Source organism: Paroedura picta, chromosome 2 (assembly GCF_049243985.1).
Source record: "Paroedura picta isolate Pp20150507F chromosome 2, Ppicta_v3.0, whole genome shotgun sequence".
NCBI lineage: Eukaryota > Metazoa > Chordata > Lepidosauria > Squamata > Gekkonidae > Paroedura > Paroedura picta.
Window position 1 is genome coordinate 129,412,161 of NC_135370.1, and position 17,916 is coordinate 129,430,076.

General features: G+C 39.0%; 1 protein-coding gene across 5 annotated transcripts in view; it reads right to left on the bottom strand.

Annotated features, from left to right (window-relative positions):
* DPF3 (double PHD fingers 3) overlaps positions 1–17,916 on the bottom strand; it is a 232,439-nt gene that overhangs the window by 31,069 nt on the left and 183,454 nt on the right. For 3 of the 5 annotated variants that reach the window (XM_077322681.1, XM_077322678.1, XM_077322677.1), the window contains exon 8: positions 15,237–15,365. In XM_077322681.1, coding sequence (XP_077178796.1) covers positions 15,237–15,365 — 129 coding nt within the window. Of the gene's footprint in view, positions 1–217; positions 2,741–11,711; positions 12,969–15,236; positions 15,366–17,916 lie in introns of those variants that run through there. The other 2 variants (XR_013228425.1, XM_077322679.1) reach the window with 2 other exon arrangements.

A 17,916-nucleotide genomic window follows, 5' to 3' on the forward strand; every position in this document is an offset into this window, starting at 1 on the left:
TACTGGTGTTGCTAGTTTGAGTAGATAGTATTGAGCTAAATGACAGAAGGAAGCTTCATATGTCCAGTTTTCTACTTTCTACTTTCCATGTAGTAGATGATGATGTGGTCACAGCAACAAAAGAAACAAAAATAGGTATGTTTAACTTACATTCTACTAAAAAGAAAATTTAAAAAATGAAATAATATTTTACCAAATGGAAAAGGAAAACAAAAAATAAGTAGAGAAGGAAGTTTTATTTTCAGTTTAGCGGACAGCATTGAGAGTCTTTAAAAACTATGTACAGCAATAGCAATTTCACAACCTTTTCTTTAAAAATATCTAGATGAATTAATATTTACAGAGAAACATAACAGGAGGTGCCTTGGGAGCAGACATCATATGAACACAAAACAAATGAGTACAGATTGTAATTCTTCACTATGGATGTGTATTTTGTATTTAATGGGGAGAAATAAATTGCATAATTGTAGTCTGCCAATTTCCAAGAAAACTTGATTGAAGAAAACTGTCTAGGGGTCTGCATCTTTTATCCAGTAAGAATATGGCCATCCATCTCCATGTGTAGTGTTTTGGAACTCCCACTCAGATCTATCAAATTCCAGCATGCAGCTCTGACCTATAGAGTCATGCAGGTACAGTGCTTCCTTTAGGATGGGCTGTATTCTGTATTGCGATCATATCCAGCATTCCCCAGGAGATCAAAATGGGTGTGAAAAATTCACAGCACAATGCTTTAGAGCTTTAATAAAGCTTCAGCACATTGTACTCTCAATCAAATCCCATGGAAACATATGATGATTGTGCAGCAACAGAGTTCAGAGATCTGCTCCCATAATTTCAGAGGAAGAGAAAGCTTCAAGTCTGCATCTTAAGAGAATAGTATTGTACCGTCTTTAATGAGTGTTACTCAAACCCAAATGCATATAGGACTAAATTGCAACCCTGTGCCGATTTATGAAGTAAGTCCTATTGTGATGCGTGGAATTTACTTCCAAGTAAATGTGAAAGAAAGAGTTTCAAGTCACTCTCATCCACTTGTATAGTGGACTTTTTACCACTATCTTTTCTTATGAGCACATAAAAAAGTTACGTGAGAATGGACTATTCAAGTAACATTCCCCAGGAACAATACTGAATTCACAGGAATCTAGCATCTCATCTTTCTCAGTAAAGTGATTAGAATATACCATTCCAATGGAACTTTTTCATAGAGAGACACTGTCAAAACATTTTTTTAAAAATAATTGCCTGTGACAATTGTCATACATTGGTCCTAAGAAACCACAGTGTGAAAACAGCGGTAGTGGGATCCAGTTTATATATTCTGCTAATTATGGGATTAAGATTTTTGATATGGGCAACTGCACTCGCACCATACTTTCAATCCACTCAATAGATCAGTATTAGAGCTATGCTTATCTCCTCCTGCAAAAGGGCTGTCCCAGCCTCCCCCTTACTACTGCAGCCCCTGAAAAGCCATTTCTGAATGTCAGGGCTTCTTTGTAGAACAAAGTTTGAGTCCAGTAGTAGCACCTTTTCAAGACCAACAAAGTTGATTCAGGATATAAGCTTTTGTGTACATGCACTTTGCCATGTATCTGATGAAATTGTTAGTCTTAAAGGTGCCACTGGACTCAAACTTTGCTCTGCTGATTTGTGAATAACATAGTGTGCGCTGCAGGGTTTCGGCTGGAAGGGAAAAATCACAGAAATTGCTTTCAAAAGTTTTGTTCAACCTAGTGCATTGTTCCAATAAAATAATTTTGTATTGCTTACAACTTGTTAGAGGTTTTTTTATTGCAAACCACTGTTAGTATGAGTATTAATTATCCATAAACTTTGCAAATGACAGAACCTCTTTCTATTTTAAAACACTTTACTCCAGTGGCATCATTACTGAGAACTGGTAATGCCTAAACTTTCTACTGGTCTGTAACCCTACCAGTCTGCACATATATTCCTTGAAATCTGTTCAGAATTCAGCATTTCCTTTTCCAACTATTTTGTTATTTTGTTTCATTTTGCCTAATACAGTACATCAAAGTGGGAAACATCACTAGAAATTCAGGAAAATAAAGTCAAAACAACTTTTCACTTACCAAATCCACTTTGAAAAAAATAAAAACATCCAGCATGTATACGAATGGCATCTTTAAAGTAAGAGAGAGCAGTTTCTTTATTTTCATAACTTAAAAAATTATTTATCCTAAAAGTAAATTGTCTTTATCTTACATTAAGCACTTTCGAAAAAGTCCTCTCTTCACAAAAATTGATCTTAAATTTTGAAGTAAAATGCATTTTAAACAAAAATACTGTGCAACATCAGCACTACTTTTCTCTTTTAAATATTGAAATAAATAAAATAACGTGTCTATTTCTTCCAAGGATTTGTTTTTGTTGTTTTCAGTCACTACAGCATACTGTAGATCAGCTCCAGTTTGACCTGGTCTTATATACACACATACATACGCACATACACGCAACACTTAAAGAAAGGGTAATTTCAAAAAAATGGTAAGCATTTTCTTTGTATTGCACAAGCTTAGGGAATCCCCAAGACTTCTCTGAGCAAGTGCCAGCAGGCGTTCCACAGTCCAGGCTTCTGTGTTGAATCAGACACAGGTATGAAAGGATTAGGCAATGAGAGGAAGATCAAAGCATCTGCTACTCTTGGTTGGCTTCTTCAACCATTTTCTTGAAGCATGATGGATTCGGAATCTGAGTGAGCTGTAGTTAACTGTAGAAGGGAAGGCAAAGAAAAGCAAAAGTAAAAACTTCAGCCTTTAAACATAGCAAGCATTATACTCTTTTCAAAGCTGCAATGAGTGCTTTTCATCAAGTGTATGCAATTATATGTAGTTTGGAGGAAATGCCATTCCCCGAGCTCAATTTGTATTCAGGCTCACCAATGACCTGCCCTATAACCTGATTTTAGTGTCACTGCTCAAAACATTGATGAGACGGAACCTCCATAAATGCATGCTGCATGTGTATCTCATCTTTAAGAAACCAAAGACATTCTCACATATTCAGGATTGGAAGTAGGACTTCCAGAACAGAAGATATGTCTTCTTGACAGGCGCAAGACTCAGCTTCACACTTTTTACCAATTAGCAACTGTCTATTTCACTTTGCTTTTAAAAAATCTCTTATAGCATAAAACAGATAATTACCCTTGAGTTATGAGATGCCAAATTGCTCATAGGGTTGCCAACTATCAGAAGAAAAATATCCTGCCCCTTAAAGTAGAGGATTATTTCCCAGCTGATATTTACCACCATGCTAGGAAAAACGCTGCCAGTTTCTACACATTAAACTATTAAAGGGACACAACATTTTTCCTCCAGGCCTGCTGGCCACCCTACATCATGACTGACCAAGAGCAGTTTATTTGTCACCGACTTTACATGCTAGCCTGATAAGGCTCCTGCATGAAAGAGGGAAATTTCAGCAAAGTAGTAGTGAGACAAAGTCCTGCTGAAATTCCAGTTTCTGAGCAGCCACTGAAAAGTTGCGTGAGCACCGTACCACTACTGTGTCTGTTCATCTACTAGAAGTATAGATGAAAGTCAGAACTATGCATTTTGCTACTACTACAAAGAACAGTGAAGCTATAGTTTGGGATAAGGAACTTTCTTGCTTAGCAGTACTATGTGACACAAACGTAAGAACTGCGAGCCATATATGGCAATGATAGCAGTGTGAGTTAATGCAGAGACTAAAGAAAAAACTGTTTACTCTTTGCCTAAACCATCGGCTACAGAATTAAGTTGGCACCAACATCTCTGCCTATGTGTTGCTAAAAGTAGCTACCCTAACAACCTTGCACAAAAAATGCCTTACTACCTGCACCTTATACACATATATTTCTAACCAAAGCATTCCAAGAAGGGGTATAATTAAATCCTGAAACAAAGAACAAGGGTGATGGATATTCATACTGTATACTAGCCAAATTCATGTAAAGTCAAGGTAACTCAAATTCTATGCCTAGAAGCAAACCAATCAATTCAATAAATATACTTTAAAAATAAATTGAGTGTTCTTAATGTATGTCCTTTATTACAGACTCAGTGTCTTTAGGAAACAATTTTGGGAACAAAAATGTATAATAATCAGCAACTCAGCACCAAATCCTAACATAAGCATTCTGGGTTAGAGCACCAGACTGTCCAGCTAAGGATTAATTGTTGTTATTGACAGTAACTTTTCAGGGAGCTGTGTCACTATGGGATAGTTTCAGCATGATCAATTAGTCCCTGGTTTCTCTTTTGCATCCAAGATTCCCCCCCCCCATTCCACACAGAATTGGGCCCTTTGGGGACGGACCCAGGGCTGGCCTGGCATACCCTCTCAGTTGGCCTGCATCAAGAGAACACTCAGAAATCTGCATTCCATTTTTTGACACGGGATCCATGTTTATGTTGGGGCAGAAGCTAGAAAAGTCGGGCTTTCCCCAGCCATCATTTTCCATAAGGATAGATTCAAATGAGTAGCCCTGTTGGTCTGAAGTAGCACAATAAAATCAGAGTCCAGTAGCACTTTTAAGACCAACAAAGATTTCATTCAAGGTATGAGCTTTCGAGTACAAGCACTCTTCCTCAGACTAAGCTTAGATTGAGGAAGAGTGCTTGCATTCGAAAGCTCACACCTTGAATAAATCTTTGTTGTTCTTAAAGGTACTACTGGACTCTGATTTCATCATGATTTTCCAGTCATTGCTCCCCCTGAGCATCAATTCCAACATCTAGCCTGACAAGCTTCTCCTGCCTTTAAAAAAAAATCATGGCCGATCGTGTTACAATACAATTCTAATATAACAAAATAATAATAATATCAAAACCACCCGTTGTCATGTTGCCTTCTTTTTCAGGTGCATCATTTACCAAGAATTGTTTTTCATGCTCTGTGTGTGTGTAAATGGCGTGATAAAACAGCCCACCTTTTTGCATCTCCTTGTTTGTGTTGTTACAGTTTTGCATTATGGACTTGGAGGGAGGGTGTTCAAATGAGATAAAATGGTACTGGAAGATGACTGGGAGTTTTCACTATGTGACAATGATTGACAACTTTTAAAAAGGTGCAAAGTTTTGACTTCCTGTCCCTTGGCTATTGCATGTGGAAACAAATCTGGAAGCAAATGGGGGACAACGAATATGCGGACATGGGATAAGGTCCAAGGAGCAATTCCAAGGCAGAAAAATGGGATATCACGACATAATGGCTGTCATACACTCTTAGCCTAGCCTAGCCTACCTCACAAGGTTGTTCTGTGGATAAAATGGAGGAGAGAATAATGTAAACCACTTTGCATCTTTATTGGGGAGAAAAATGGTTCTAAACAAAGTAAATTTAAATATACTGTAGTTCTTAGGATTTACAACCCGCACTTCTAAATGTTAGGGCCTGATTGTATGGCTTTTTCTATATCAGGTAAATGCTTTACCACTAAGCAAAGACCCCTTTCCAAGATGGATATCAGGACCATACAGGTTGGGTGCCTGCGAGGAATTGTAGGAGCATCACATTTTCCTATTCCTTACTATTTCCTCCTTCTCTTTCCTGAAAGCCCCCACAGTCACTTCTCTTTTCCGGCTTCCTTTTCTCCTTCCCTCCTACTTGTCCCCCAATGTTAAGAATTTTCCAGATTAGAATGTGACAGGAGGCACAGAAGGCATTCACCACAGATGGTGTCCCTGTACAGGCCGTGCTTATCCACTATCTGATCTGCTCCAGGCATTAGCAAGGACGATGATTTGCTGTATCAATGGAACTACAACTAGAGGCTGAAAAATGGCTAATTTGAGCAACTACTAACAGCAAGCAATAGATAAGGGTTGATTGGGGCTCATAGCAAGAAGACGATCCTATAAGCAAAGTACAGAATGTCTAATTTTAAAGAATTTCAAAATGACTGAAGTACGGTTGCAGCCGCAGAGACATTTGTAGGCATTAATGTTTTATCAAGTGGGGTTGAAAAATATTGTGAGAGCTATGTGGTGTTCACAGAGGATTACCATCCATCTGCCAACACTTTCCTGGTGTATCAGGAGGCGCTCCTGTGACAACAACATTGCTCTGTGAGAGTACAGCTCACCCCTCGCACTGGAACTAAGCCCTAGCAAAACAGGATTACTTCAGCACCAGCCTTGGCACCCTCTCCCTTAACAGCTGTGCTACACAAGAAGGCCTTGAGGTATGAGCAGGGAAAGTTCTTCATTATTCAGCATCTAATATGTCATCTATCTTTCAGGAGCCAAACTTAGAGTTTGCATTGCTGGTTCTCTATAAGAGGGGGATTTTATAAGATGGGAAACAGAATAAGGCTTCTTTGCTCCAAAACGAGGGATGCTGCTTTTCATTGTTGTTATATCCTATTAAACATTGAACTTTTGCCTCCAAAGAGCAGCCCTTTATCAATATTTATTGCTGGTAAATCACTGGTAAGTACAGAAAAGGGCAACCATAATGATCAAGTAGCTAGGTCATCTTCCTGGCAAGGAAAGCTAAAGACTTTTAACTTCCTGAATTTCACAGAAAAGATGACAGAAAGGAGGTATGGCAGATATTTATAAAATTATGTTATTTATGGAAGATTTTTTTTTAAACTCATTGAGAAAGTAGAGACAAAAAATCTTTTTCATTCTTTCAAAAGACTAGAACTCATGGTAGATGACAGAAAATCATATCCAACAATGCATAAATAAGTGATGGAATTCACTGCCTTGGGATATAGTGAAGTTTATTAGCATCAATGACTTTTTAAAAGGATTAGCCAAATTCATAGACAAATTCGCCAAGGCTATTGGTCATTATGGCTAAATTGAATGGCAGTATTTCTATGAATTCCAGTTGCTTAGAAAGCAACAATGTGGAGAGTCTGTATCCAGTCTGGGGAACTTCTGGGCATCCTACTTACTTGCAGGACTGTTTGGTTGCTTATGCCCCCTGCAGGGCTTTCTGTTCTGCGGGTATGAATCTACTGACTGTCCCGGGCCCCCAGGACGTTCACCTGGCCTCGACCAGGGCCAGGGCCCTTTCAGTCCTGGCCCCAACCTGGTGGAATGAGCTTCCGGAGAAGCTAAGAGCCCTGTCGGAACTACCATCTTTCCGCAGGGCCTGTAAGACGGAGCTCTTCTGCCAGGCCTTTGGTTGAGGCCAGGGCAGAGCCCGAGTTCCGTCCAAGATCCCTAATCCATCAGCCAGTTTTTCTCTCCTCTCTCTCTTACAGAATTAATGTCCAACCTCTCTCTGAACAAGCGGGGGAAGTGGGGAGAGTTATAGAATAGAATGCCATCTTTTTATTGTAATAGTGGGGTATTTATGGGGTTTTATGTGCTTACTTTGATTTTATATTTTATTGTGAACCGCCATGAGACCTTTTGGCGAACGGCGATATATAAGTCCAACTATAAGTAATAAGTAAGTAAGTAAGTAAGTAAGTAAGTAAGTAAGTAAATAAATAAATAAATAAATAAATAAATGTAGGATAACAAAATGCTGACAAAGGCAGCTTTGATTCTTGAAAGCTTACACCTCAAAACATTATTGGTCTATAAGGTGGTACAGGACTCAAATCTAGCTTGGCTACATGGAACATTCACCTCATCTAGAATCGTAATATTCCACTCTTCATTCCAATGTGTTCCAGTGTGATAAATTGATAAATAGAATACATTTAATATATATTAGTGATGTTATATAAATCTTAGCTACTGAGAATTTAGGGTATTTCTAAAACATAAGTAAAGCCTAACCACTGCTATAAATATATGGAAAATTCTGTCTGGCTACCCCAACCCATAAGAGTTAACATCTGCTGAGTTATCTCAACTACTCACAGAAGCATTTGCTAGCAATTTGATAACTTACCTACAAGTTTTCCAACATTTAGGAGCATCTCATATATGATGCAGAACAAACCTCAGTCTGCCACTGAATTAACCCAAGAGTGTCAAGTGTACCTGTATACTACTTGTGTTTACAAACATGTACTTGTTGCATTCATACTTAAAATATCTTAGATGTATACTTAAAATATAACGTGAAGAGGACCCATTGTCCATTTGGGATCTCTCTTGCCTGACTGTGAAAGACACTGTGAAAGGCTTTCTTTAAGTTAAGTAACAAAGCTAGTAACCTTGTTGATATATTTCCATGTTTGTATATGGCAGGGATTCTAAGGAATTTGTATAAGACAGACAAGGGCTCCATGAGAGCTTCCCAGGGGCTCCCTGGCCTTTCCCCTATATCTTGCGTTAATGGAATCAGCCACAAGCTATTCCCAGCATTGCTGTGAAAGTAGGGAACTGGCCACTTCCATGAACCTGGAGGTGGCATTCTCACATGGTTACCATGACTGGGAAAGGGGGTGGAGCTTGGATGCATACTCCTGCCTCAAACCATTTCCTTTCTCTCCCCCCCCCCCAGGTCCCTGGGTGTAGCAGGGAGGCATGGCCAGTCTAAGCCTGAAAAATATTCCTGGGGCTCCTCCATGGTCAAAAAGTAGGAAAAGGTTGGTATAAAGTGATAAAGGGATTTAGCCAATGCACTCATTTAACCTACATCTATTCCTTGTTTCACTAGTCTGTCTTTCAGAACCCGCCTCTTCAGTATTCAGGTTTTAATTTGTGGATTCAGTGGAATACAATATATATGGAACAGAAACCCATCAAATAAAGAAAATGATATATACTATTTTTGTTTAGTTGTTTTGCTCCTGTTTGACCTTTGATGGTACAGAAAATTCAGCAAGTTTTCATTTTTCTGGGCATCCAACAATTTAATAATGTCTTGCACATAAAAACATGGTATTCATATTATGAACTATAACCCTAGAGAAATGAAATTTCAGGGTGCAAAATGTAGACATGGCAATCAATGGGGAATGGCTTCAGAGTGATGTGGTCCCCAAGTTTAATGTAAAGCAAAAGGGTTTTATTGAAATCGCTACAATATTGAGGTATCAACAAGTAACAAGAATAGCATAGAATAAAACAACAGAATATATCAATGCCCCCTTCTGCTACAGAAATCTTGACTCAGGCTGGCTGAGCACACCCCCCGAGCACTCCTTAAATCCATGTGCTGTCATTTAGGGTTCTTGCAAAAGAAGAAACATGGATATATTCTGTGTTTAATTCTCTGTTATTTTTCTGACTTGTTGATCTCTCATTATTATAGAGAGATCAACAACACTCTTTGCCCTTATTGCCCTCACACCCCTTGGAAAAAAGAATCTCTTTGCTTGTTGGGAATAGACACATTCATTTCTATTTTGATCCCTATATCCCACAGAAGCCATCTGACATTGATAATCATGCCTGCCATTTGTACCCTAGGGTTTCATTATTCTAGAGTTACAGTGCATAGTGAGAATTCCTTGTTTTATATATAAAAGGCACTATTAAATAGTTGGCTCCCCAGATGAATGAGTGTATGATCAATATGTTCTTATCAAATGGAGTCATTAGTTTAACTCTTATGCTCTGCTGCTATTGTTAAAATATTATTGAAATGTACACGTAAGGACTGTCCACTTTGAGCTGGGAAATTCCTGGAGATTAAGAGGTGTGGCCTGAGAAGAGTGGGATTTGGAGAAGGGTGGTACTTCATCGAGGAAGGGTGGCATAAAAATACACAAATAAATAAAGGCAGCCATTTTTTCCAGGGGAGCTGGTCTCTATGGTTTGGAAATCAGCTGTAATTCTGGAAGCTCCCCAGGCCCCCCTTGAGGGTTGGCAACCTTTCCCCAAGTATAGAGACATAGAGACTGTTTCCGCATGAGGAATCTGCCCCTGGACAGCTTTTGGTTGCTGGCAAGTTTTAGAGTCCCCTCCACATGACATTACCTGCATCCCGAGGCTGTCCAGGGGCTGGCTCAAGTTTAGACCAGATTTGCCTTGGGATGAGGAAAATTGCAAAAAGTGGCTTTGCCACTTTTTATCTCAGTGAGCAACTAGAGCCAATTCCATATGGAGGGGGAAAGGCACAATAGTTTCTGTAGCATTGTCCCGCCCTCGCACCCATCCTCAACTCTCCATTTCCTGTTCCGAGAATTCTTTAATGGCGCAGTCTGCATTGCTGCAGGACCACAAAGCTACATTGTCAAAGGTAAAATAAATCCTTCTTTAAAGTGTCTACATTCTTTTTGGCATCAGGCAGGCAAACAGTCCCATTTGTGTTTTCTGGAGGTGGGGAATGAATGGTAAAGGGGGGGTGGGGATGCATGATCAAGCAGCCTTCTCCTGATCATAAAAGTGTACATGCTCCTTGTTTTAAAGCCTAATATTTATACAAAATTACTCTTTGGGCTCCAGTCAAGCCTCTCACAAACCAGGCAGGCAAAACACAGTCCTGTTTGTGTTTTCTGTAGGTAGGGAATGAACAAGGAAAAGGGGGGCATAATCAGGCAGCCTTCTCCCTATCATCGAGGCTTCTGTGCACTTTGTTTTTATGCCCACTGTTCACAGACTCTTCAGGGTTCAGTTACCAGTTCCAGCATCTCACAAATCTACCCAGACATAAATAGAGTCCAAAACAATGGCAATGCAGAAGTGTTAATTTTTTATTAAAAAATGCACTTGTGTTGTAGTATTACTGCATAGCAACCTGGAAGTGCCTTTAAAAAAATTAATTTTGGGGCTTGGGGCAGGGGAGAAAGTTTCAGTTCATGAGATAAGGGCTGTGCTGTGATTGGTGGCTTGCTGTGATTGACAAGCCAAGGACTGGGGGGGGGAGAAGTATGTTTTATTTTCACTTGTAGCCTTGTTGGGAGGTAAAAAGCAGCAACAGGGCAGAGAGAAATGCGGGAGGGGTCTCCCGTATGGAGGGCTGCAAATGCTAGATTTACCATCCCACATTTACAAGCAGGAGGCCATGTATGTCGTACACCTCCATGCAGAAACGGTGAGAATATTTATTTTTAAATGATATCAAACTGAGGATGTCCCAGCATGTCCAGTGTCTAAATACATTTCTAAAAATCACAGCAAAGACCCGGTGCTACTGTTCCCATGCACACTTAAATCTAAATATCTAAGCCAGTGTTAAGGACTGGCTTCAAATGAGGATGTGTGACCATTGTTTGAAGCTGGTTTGCAAACTATAGGTAAAAGGTAAAGGTATCCCTTGTGCAAGCACCGGGTCATGTCTGACCGTTGGGGTGACGCCCTCTAGCGTTTTCATGGCAGACTCAATACAGGGTGGTTTGCCAGTGCCTTCCCCAGTCATTACCGTTTACCCCCCAGCAAGCTGGGTACTCATTTTTCCGACCTCGGAAGGATGGAAGGCTGAGTCAACCTTGAGCCAGCTGCTGGGATCGAACTCCCAGCCTCATGGGCAAAGTTTTCAGACTGCATGCCTGCTGCCTTACCACTCTGCGCCACAAGAGGCTCTTTGCAGTGATTACTAAATATAGTTTCATTCATCATTATTATGTTCTGTATAAAGTTAAGCAAAGTTTGTCTCCGCACTTTTCTCTCTGGTTAGAAGATAACAAGAGGTTTTGCAAATATCTTCACACATTTTCTAGGGGCAGGATTTAATAAGCTAAATGTTGCATTTGTTATACATTTTACTTAACAACAGTTTAGGCAACATACAATGGTTGGATATAACTGCACACTATATCTGCCATGGGCCCTACTCTGCAAAAATGGAAAGCAGAGATTCACACAAAATGAAATATATTTAGTTTTGGAACATACCTTTTAAATCCTGCAGCTCAACTCCTTGGTGTTGGAATAGCAAATGAGAGAGGGTTTCTGTCTTCTCTATTGCCCTTTGAAGATTAGCGAGTATTGCTTTGGTTTATTTCAAGAGGAGCTATCAAAAATAAGACTAAATGGGTTTATTTTTTTAAAAAAGTAAAATAAAAGAAACACGAGGTATTTTTTTCCTTTATATTTCTTCAAAGATTCACAGCCTTTGTTTCATCTTAGCAGACTCTGTGACTTGACAGTTATATTCCATCCTGTGCCTGGAATCTCCTTTCAACAGTGTAGAAAGTGAAGGGGGTGGAGACAAGAGAGAAAAAAAACAACAGTGCCTAGTAAAAAGATGCGAAGGTGAAAGAGATGAGGCATTCTTTAATGAGTACAAATATGTCCACAGGAAGGAAGCAGGAAATTCCTCAGTTTTATGATCTTCATTGCCTTTTTCAAACTGGTAAAGGTGAGGACAGCAGGCGTACAAAAGGGGAAGTCACAAACTCCAGTGTGCTACAGTAAATGCAAACTTTTCACAGTGCAAAAGTCACACCGGCAAGGGTTTCCTTTTCATCTGGAACAATCCATCCCATAGCAGTTTGTCTTTCTGTATAGTCAGATTATCAAGTAGACTTCATTGCTTTTTTCTTGCCTTTCTTCTTAATCTCAAAGGGTTTTTTTTCTTATAATATATAGAATATATAAATAAATATTTAAAAACACTATTTGAGGCGGGTTTATGGCATTCAACCCTTCTGTATTTTTCATAGCGGACACATATATATTAACAGTTGAGAAAATTAGCTCTCTCTTGTACTTTTTTAGGATATCCACACCAGATTTCCAAACACCAAGGGGGGAAAGGAAGGGGGACAATATAATATTCTTTTTAAAAAATCAGTTAACCCAAACTTTATTTCCAAAGAAATTTCCTCAAGTTTTAGCCTGTTGTGCTTTCAGTGTATGCACCCAGAGGTGAAAATTGATCTAATTAAAATGCAAAAACAAAAGAGAGAAAAAGTAGCAAAAAGGGCAGGATGTTGCTCATAGAGTTTGTAAGTGATTAGTTATTTTAGCAGCCGCCCTTTTTGTTTGTTGAGGGGGAGCTGCTGCTCTGATTTGAGAGAGGCTCTTCAGAATCATCCTCGTCAAAGCCATGAAAAGTTGAGGTGTCGCTTTCAGATGTAGAACCGAACAAGTCCTCCGTAGTGTGTGCCGCCGCCGCTTCCTCCTTCCTGCTTTCTCTTCCCAAATGAGCTGACATGTATGATGAATATATCAGCACATGGGTTAAGCAATAGACATCATAATTAATTTCATTATTATTGCTATTATCATTAATAATTCAGCCTACAGAGATCAAATATCTAAAATGGCTCAGGTCAATACCAAAATAGCAGTCACAAAAAGAAGAGTAAACACAGTGCTGGCATTCGAAAGAGTAAAAATAATAAAAATACCACCATAGACACCCATAAGCTAAGGCAGCAAAAGGGTTAATATTGTTTTCCTCTCTTTAAAACACACAGAAAATATTTTCCATCATTGAGCAATTTTAAAGATTTCGTACTTTGTATAGTAATGAGAATCTGTTAAGAGTACAAGGTACAATCATCGTCCTTCATTTTGGCATCAACTGTCCTCAATTTTCTACTTTAGACTAGTAATCCATTCCATGGGTTTTCCTGTGCCCTTAAAAAACTCATTGTGCTATCTTTCTTAACCTGTCCCACTAAGTGGTGTGCCTCCTTTGCAAAATAAAATATAAATGCTACATAGTAATAAACATTACTTCACAATGTAGGAAGCCCCTTTTTAAAGAAAAACACACGAGCAAAATATACTGCAGATAAAATGCAAACATTTAACAGCCTCTCCATCCGACTGAAAGAAAAAAAGAAACTCTAATGTAATATGTAACTTCTTATATTCTACAGAATATTTTATATTATTAGATAACTTGGAAAATGAAATTTTAAAGCCCAATTCTTTGTTGTTCAGTGTTTGATGTCAAATAAATGTTGTTATATAGAAAATGATATACAAAATTAAAAATATTCTCAAAGAAGAAAAGGATGCAATGATAGAACACTTAATTGTTATTATGTGCAGAAGAAGGGGGGTTTCCACTCCTTGTGGCTGCTCATAGAAAAATCAGTTGTTCTCTGCTAATCTAGTATAGAATATTTCTGTGTTAATTCTGATGATGATTTACAAATGAAAACAGAAATTTGAGAGAAAACTTTGTATCCAAGCCATTGCGCAGTGGAATATATTAAAATTTAAATTTGCCTAGAAAATACTACCCATGACTAATAGCAGACATCATTAGTCAAGAAAACAGTACACCCAAGGTTAGTTACCACTAAGTGAGTGAAAACAAACAAGCCACAAGAAAACATTCTGCTACCACTAATACAGATCTGGAAGAAGAGAGAATGTGACACTGCATTAGATGAAAGGTCTATAGTAATTTTTGGAGAATGATCAGCATTGTTAACATCAGAAAAGAAAGAAGGTGAATATCACTCACCCTCATTATTAATTTCAGAATCAAAAAGAACAAAACAAGTTTCAAATTTCATGGAAGTTTTGTTACTATGGGTATGATCTGAGTGCCTGCCACATCCTTTCCACACTCACATGCGAGCTACTCTATGCATGACAGTTTTCAGACACTGATACTAACTTATCCACAATCCTCCTGCATATGGAGAGCTACATTGATAGGAGGTCTGCATGCACAAAATCATGTAAGGGAATGACTGGATCAGCTCCTTGCCTTTAGACTTTCCAATCCTCCCATCACAAAAACTAAGTTCAAAATCAAATGTACCAGTTTTTACCCTAAGACAGCCCCCAGATTACAGCAGCCTTCCTCCTGCCTCCAACACAATTCAGGAATAAAGGCAGCACCAGACAAAAACGATGCAAATTACCATTTTCCACAAAAAGACAGAATGAGATTAAAATTTGAAAAATTCTTCCAGAAGTTACACGGCAGGAAACAATGTCTGAAATAGTCCTCTGTCCTGTCCCATAAATACTTTTCTTCAATAACCAATGGAAATATCACCCAAAGTCTCAAAATCATAATATTGTACAATTTGTAATTATAGCATAAAAGCAAAAACGCTCCTTTAATTCTGAGACAGAATTTGCTGTTTTCATTAAAGTAGAACCATCTGAAGCATATATGCCCTTCCATTACTAATAATAAATTCCATCATTAGCACTTGTACATATATATTCAAAATTATGCCCTAAGAATGTAAATGTCTAACTAACCCAGTCACTCAAAACAAAAATATGAAGTCAGTCCACACTTCAGAAGTGTGAGAAAAAGGAGACAGACACACACACCACATACACACACATATATACATATATACATATATACATATACATATACATATACATATACATATACATATACATATACATATACATATACATATACATATATATATATACATACATATATTTATTCACTGTTCACAGAAAGTTGAATAAGGAATCACCTACCAGAGCGCCCACAATCTGAACATGAGACAAGTTCCTCTGGTCGGCCACTTTTTTTATTCATGTTAGATCCTCCAAGACAGAAATCACAGTAGTTGTTGGAAATGATGATCCCATCTGGTCCTTTCTGGGCTGCAGACAAATAATATAATTGTGAATCAAAGAACACACAATATGTAACTTTCATTCACATACCTTTACTTGCAATGCTCACTGAAATAATGCATTTGCAAAGAAATCTCCCATGAATAATGAAAATAAAACCACAGTAAAAGTTGTCAATACATGAATCTTGGTAGTCTGTGACTCCTTTGCTCACTAGCTGAAAAGCAAAATTTAGTACTAGCATAAGTTCCAAAACTACAGTTGAACATAATTTATAATTTATTTATTATTGAATTTTTTTATACCACCACTTCCAGGCCAGCCGGCTTGTGGCAGTTCACAATATAATAATAAAAAACACTAAAATCCCATAAGACGACAAGTTCTACCAGCTTGCCAACAAGTACAATACAATTTTTGCCCTGTTTTAAGGACAGTTACATCAGGGGTAGTCAACCTGTGGTCCTCCAGATGTCCATGAACTACAATTCCCATGAGCCCCTGCCAGCATTTGCTGGCAGGGGCTCATGGGAATTGTAGTCCATGGACATCTGGAGGACCACAGGTTGACTACCCCTGTGTTACATTACCTTGCTTTCCCCAAATAATGTCCAAAATAATTTTGACAATGCCTGCATTCAGGTGAGTAGCCATGTTGCTCTGAAACAGCAGGACAAAGTTTGGGTGTCACCCTTATTTAAGACCAACCAAGTTTTATTCAAGGTATACGCTTTCATATCTGAAGAAGTGTGACTGCACATGGAAGCTTTTATCTTGAATAAAAGTTGTTCTTAAAAGTGCCACTGGATTCTTAGGCTTACTTAGTAGAATCCCCAGTGAACTTCATACAATTTAATTTTGAGTAAACACATTTAGGATCATGGCTGTTACTATTAACCCAGTAAGAAAAATGTTGTAAGAAAACAGACTGCCATTTATTGCTCTAGTGATTGCCTCTGAGTGACATTTCAGTACAATACAAGGCAGTCTGTTTTCTTACAATGTTTTTTCTAGCTGAGGTAAATATTAACAGCCTTGAACCTAAACCTGGGCTGATTCTGCATTTCCTTTGTTTATTCCATTGTGGATCCTGCTGAATTCAGATCTATTTGAACTCAGGTCTTCCTCTACCCCCCCCCCCTTCCCCATTGAAACAGGAAAGTGTTCTACATGTGATTAGGGACTCTCAGAACAGGGAGAGAAGGCAAGCACAGCAGGAGCCTCTTTCTTTCTTTTCTTGAATGGGGAGGGGAAAGGATAGGAGACAGTAGAGGAGCTGGGAATAAACCCAAGAGGCAAATCTTTGCCAAGAGAAGTGAGGGCTTCTGGAGCCTCTGCTGAGAGAAGTTAGGGTTTCCCCTTTAAGGGAAGCCTTGCAACCTGGGAACAAGGAAGCCTTTGAACTGATGCCCTGGCCAATCAGATCTTTTCTACCACGTTGGAGGCTCAAGGCAACAAGTTAGTTCGTGAAAAACAGAAAGCTGCATACCGATCCTGGCCCCCACCTGTTGGAATGAGCTCCCTGAAGAGATCAGGGCCCTGCCCGAACTTCCACAATTCAGCAGGGCCTGCAAAAGGGAGCTCCTCCACCAGGCATTTGCTTGAGGCTGACTGACCCACAACATCTACAGATCCCCCCCCCAGAGGTCCCTTCCATGACTGAACAATCTGACCTCCCCAAGGATATGTAAGTGTTGTTGTTCTGTTGAAATACTGTTTGGGTTGACATGCTATGATTCTTATCTGACAGATTGTTATAATGTTCTATGTAACGATTTTTACAATGTTCTACGTAAGCCGCCCAGAGCAGTATGGAAGGGCGGTATAAAAATCCAAATAAATAAATGCATAAAATTAAATAATATGTTTCCCACAGTCTCTCTGTGACTGAAAAGAAAGTGAGTTTGGTCCAGGGAACCCAGACCCAAATTGTTTAAAAATGTCTTGTATGGTTTGACCTTAAATATAGTTAGTGTAATTAAACTATGTTTTGAATTCTGATAGCACTTTGGACACATGGAGGTTAGAAGTTGCATTATACTGAATCAGACCATTGATCCATCAAAGTCTGCACTCAAAGTCTACTCAGACAGAAAGCAACTCTGCAGAAATATTGGTAGAAGCCTTTCATATCACTTACTACTTTATCTAAATTAGAGATGCTGGGGATTGATTTTGGGACCTTCTTGCATAGCACGCAGATGCTCTACCACTGAGCCACAGCCATTACCTTATTCTCAAAATAGACATCTGTTAGCACAATTCATTGTACTATGTACAGATGATGCTACAGGGGGGAGTTTATGGGTCTCTTGTTAACTACTGAATAAGCAGATGAGATTTCTGCACTTTTTTAAACTCATGAATATAAAATAGAGTTTGTCCTCGCAAAACCTTTTTTGCTCTCCCCTCAGTAATTCTTGTAGTGCAGGGGTAGTCAAACTGCGGCCCTCCAGATGTCCATGGACTACAATTCCCAGGAGCCCCCTGCCAGCATTCGCAAATGCTGGCAGGGGGCTCCTGGGAATTGTAGTCCATGGACATCTGGAGGGCCGCAGTTTGACTACCCCTGTTGTAG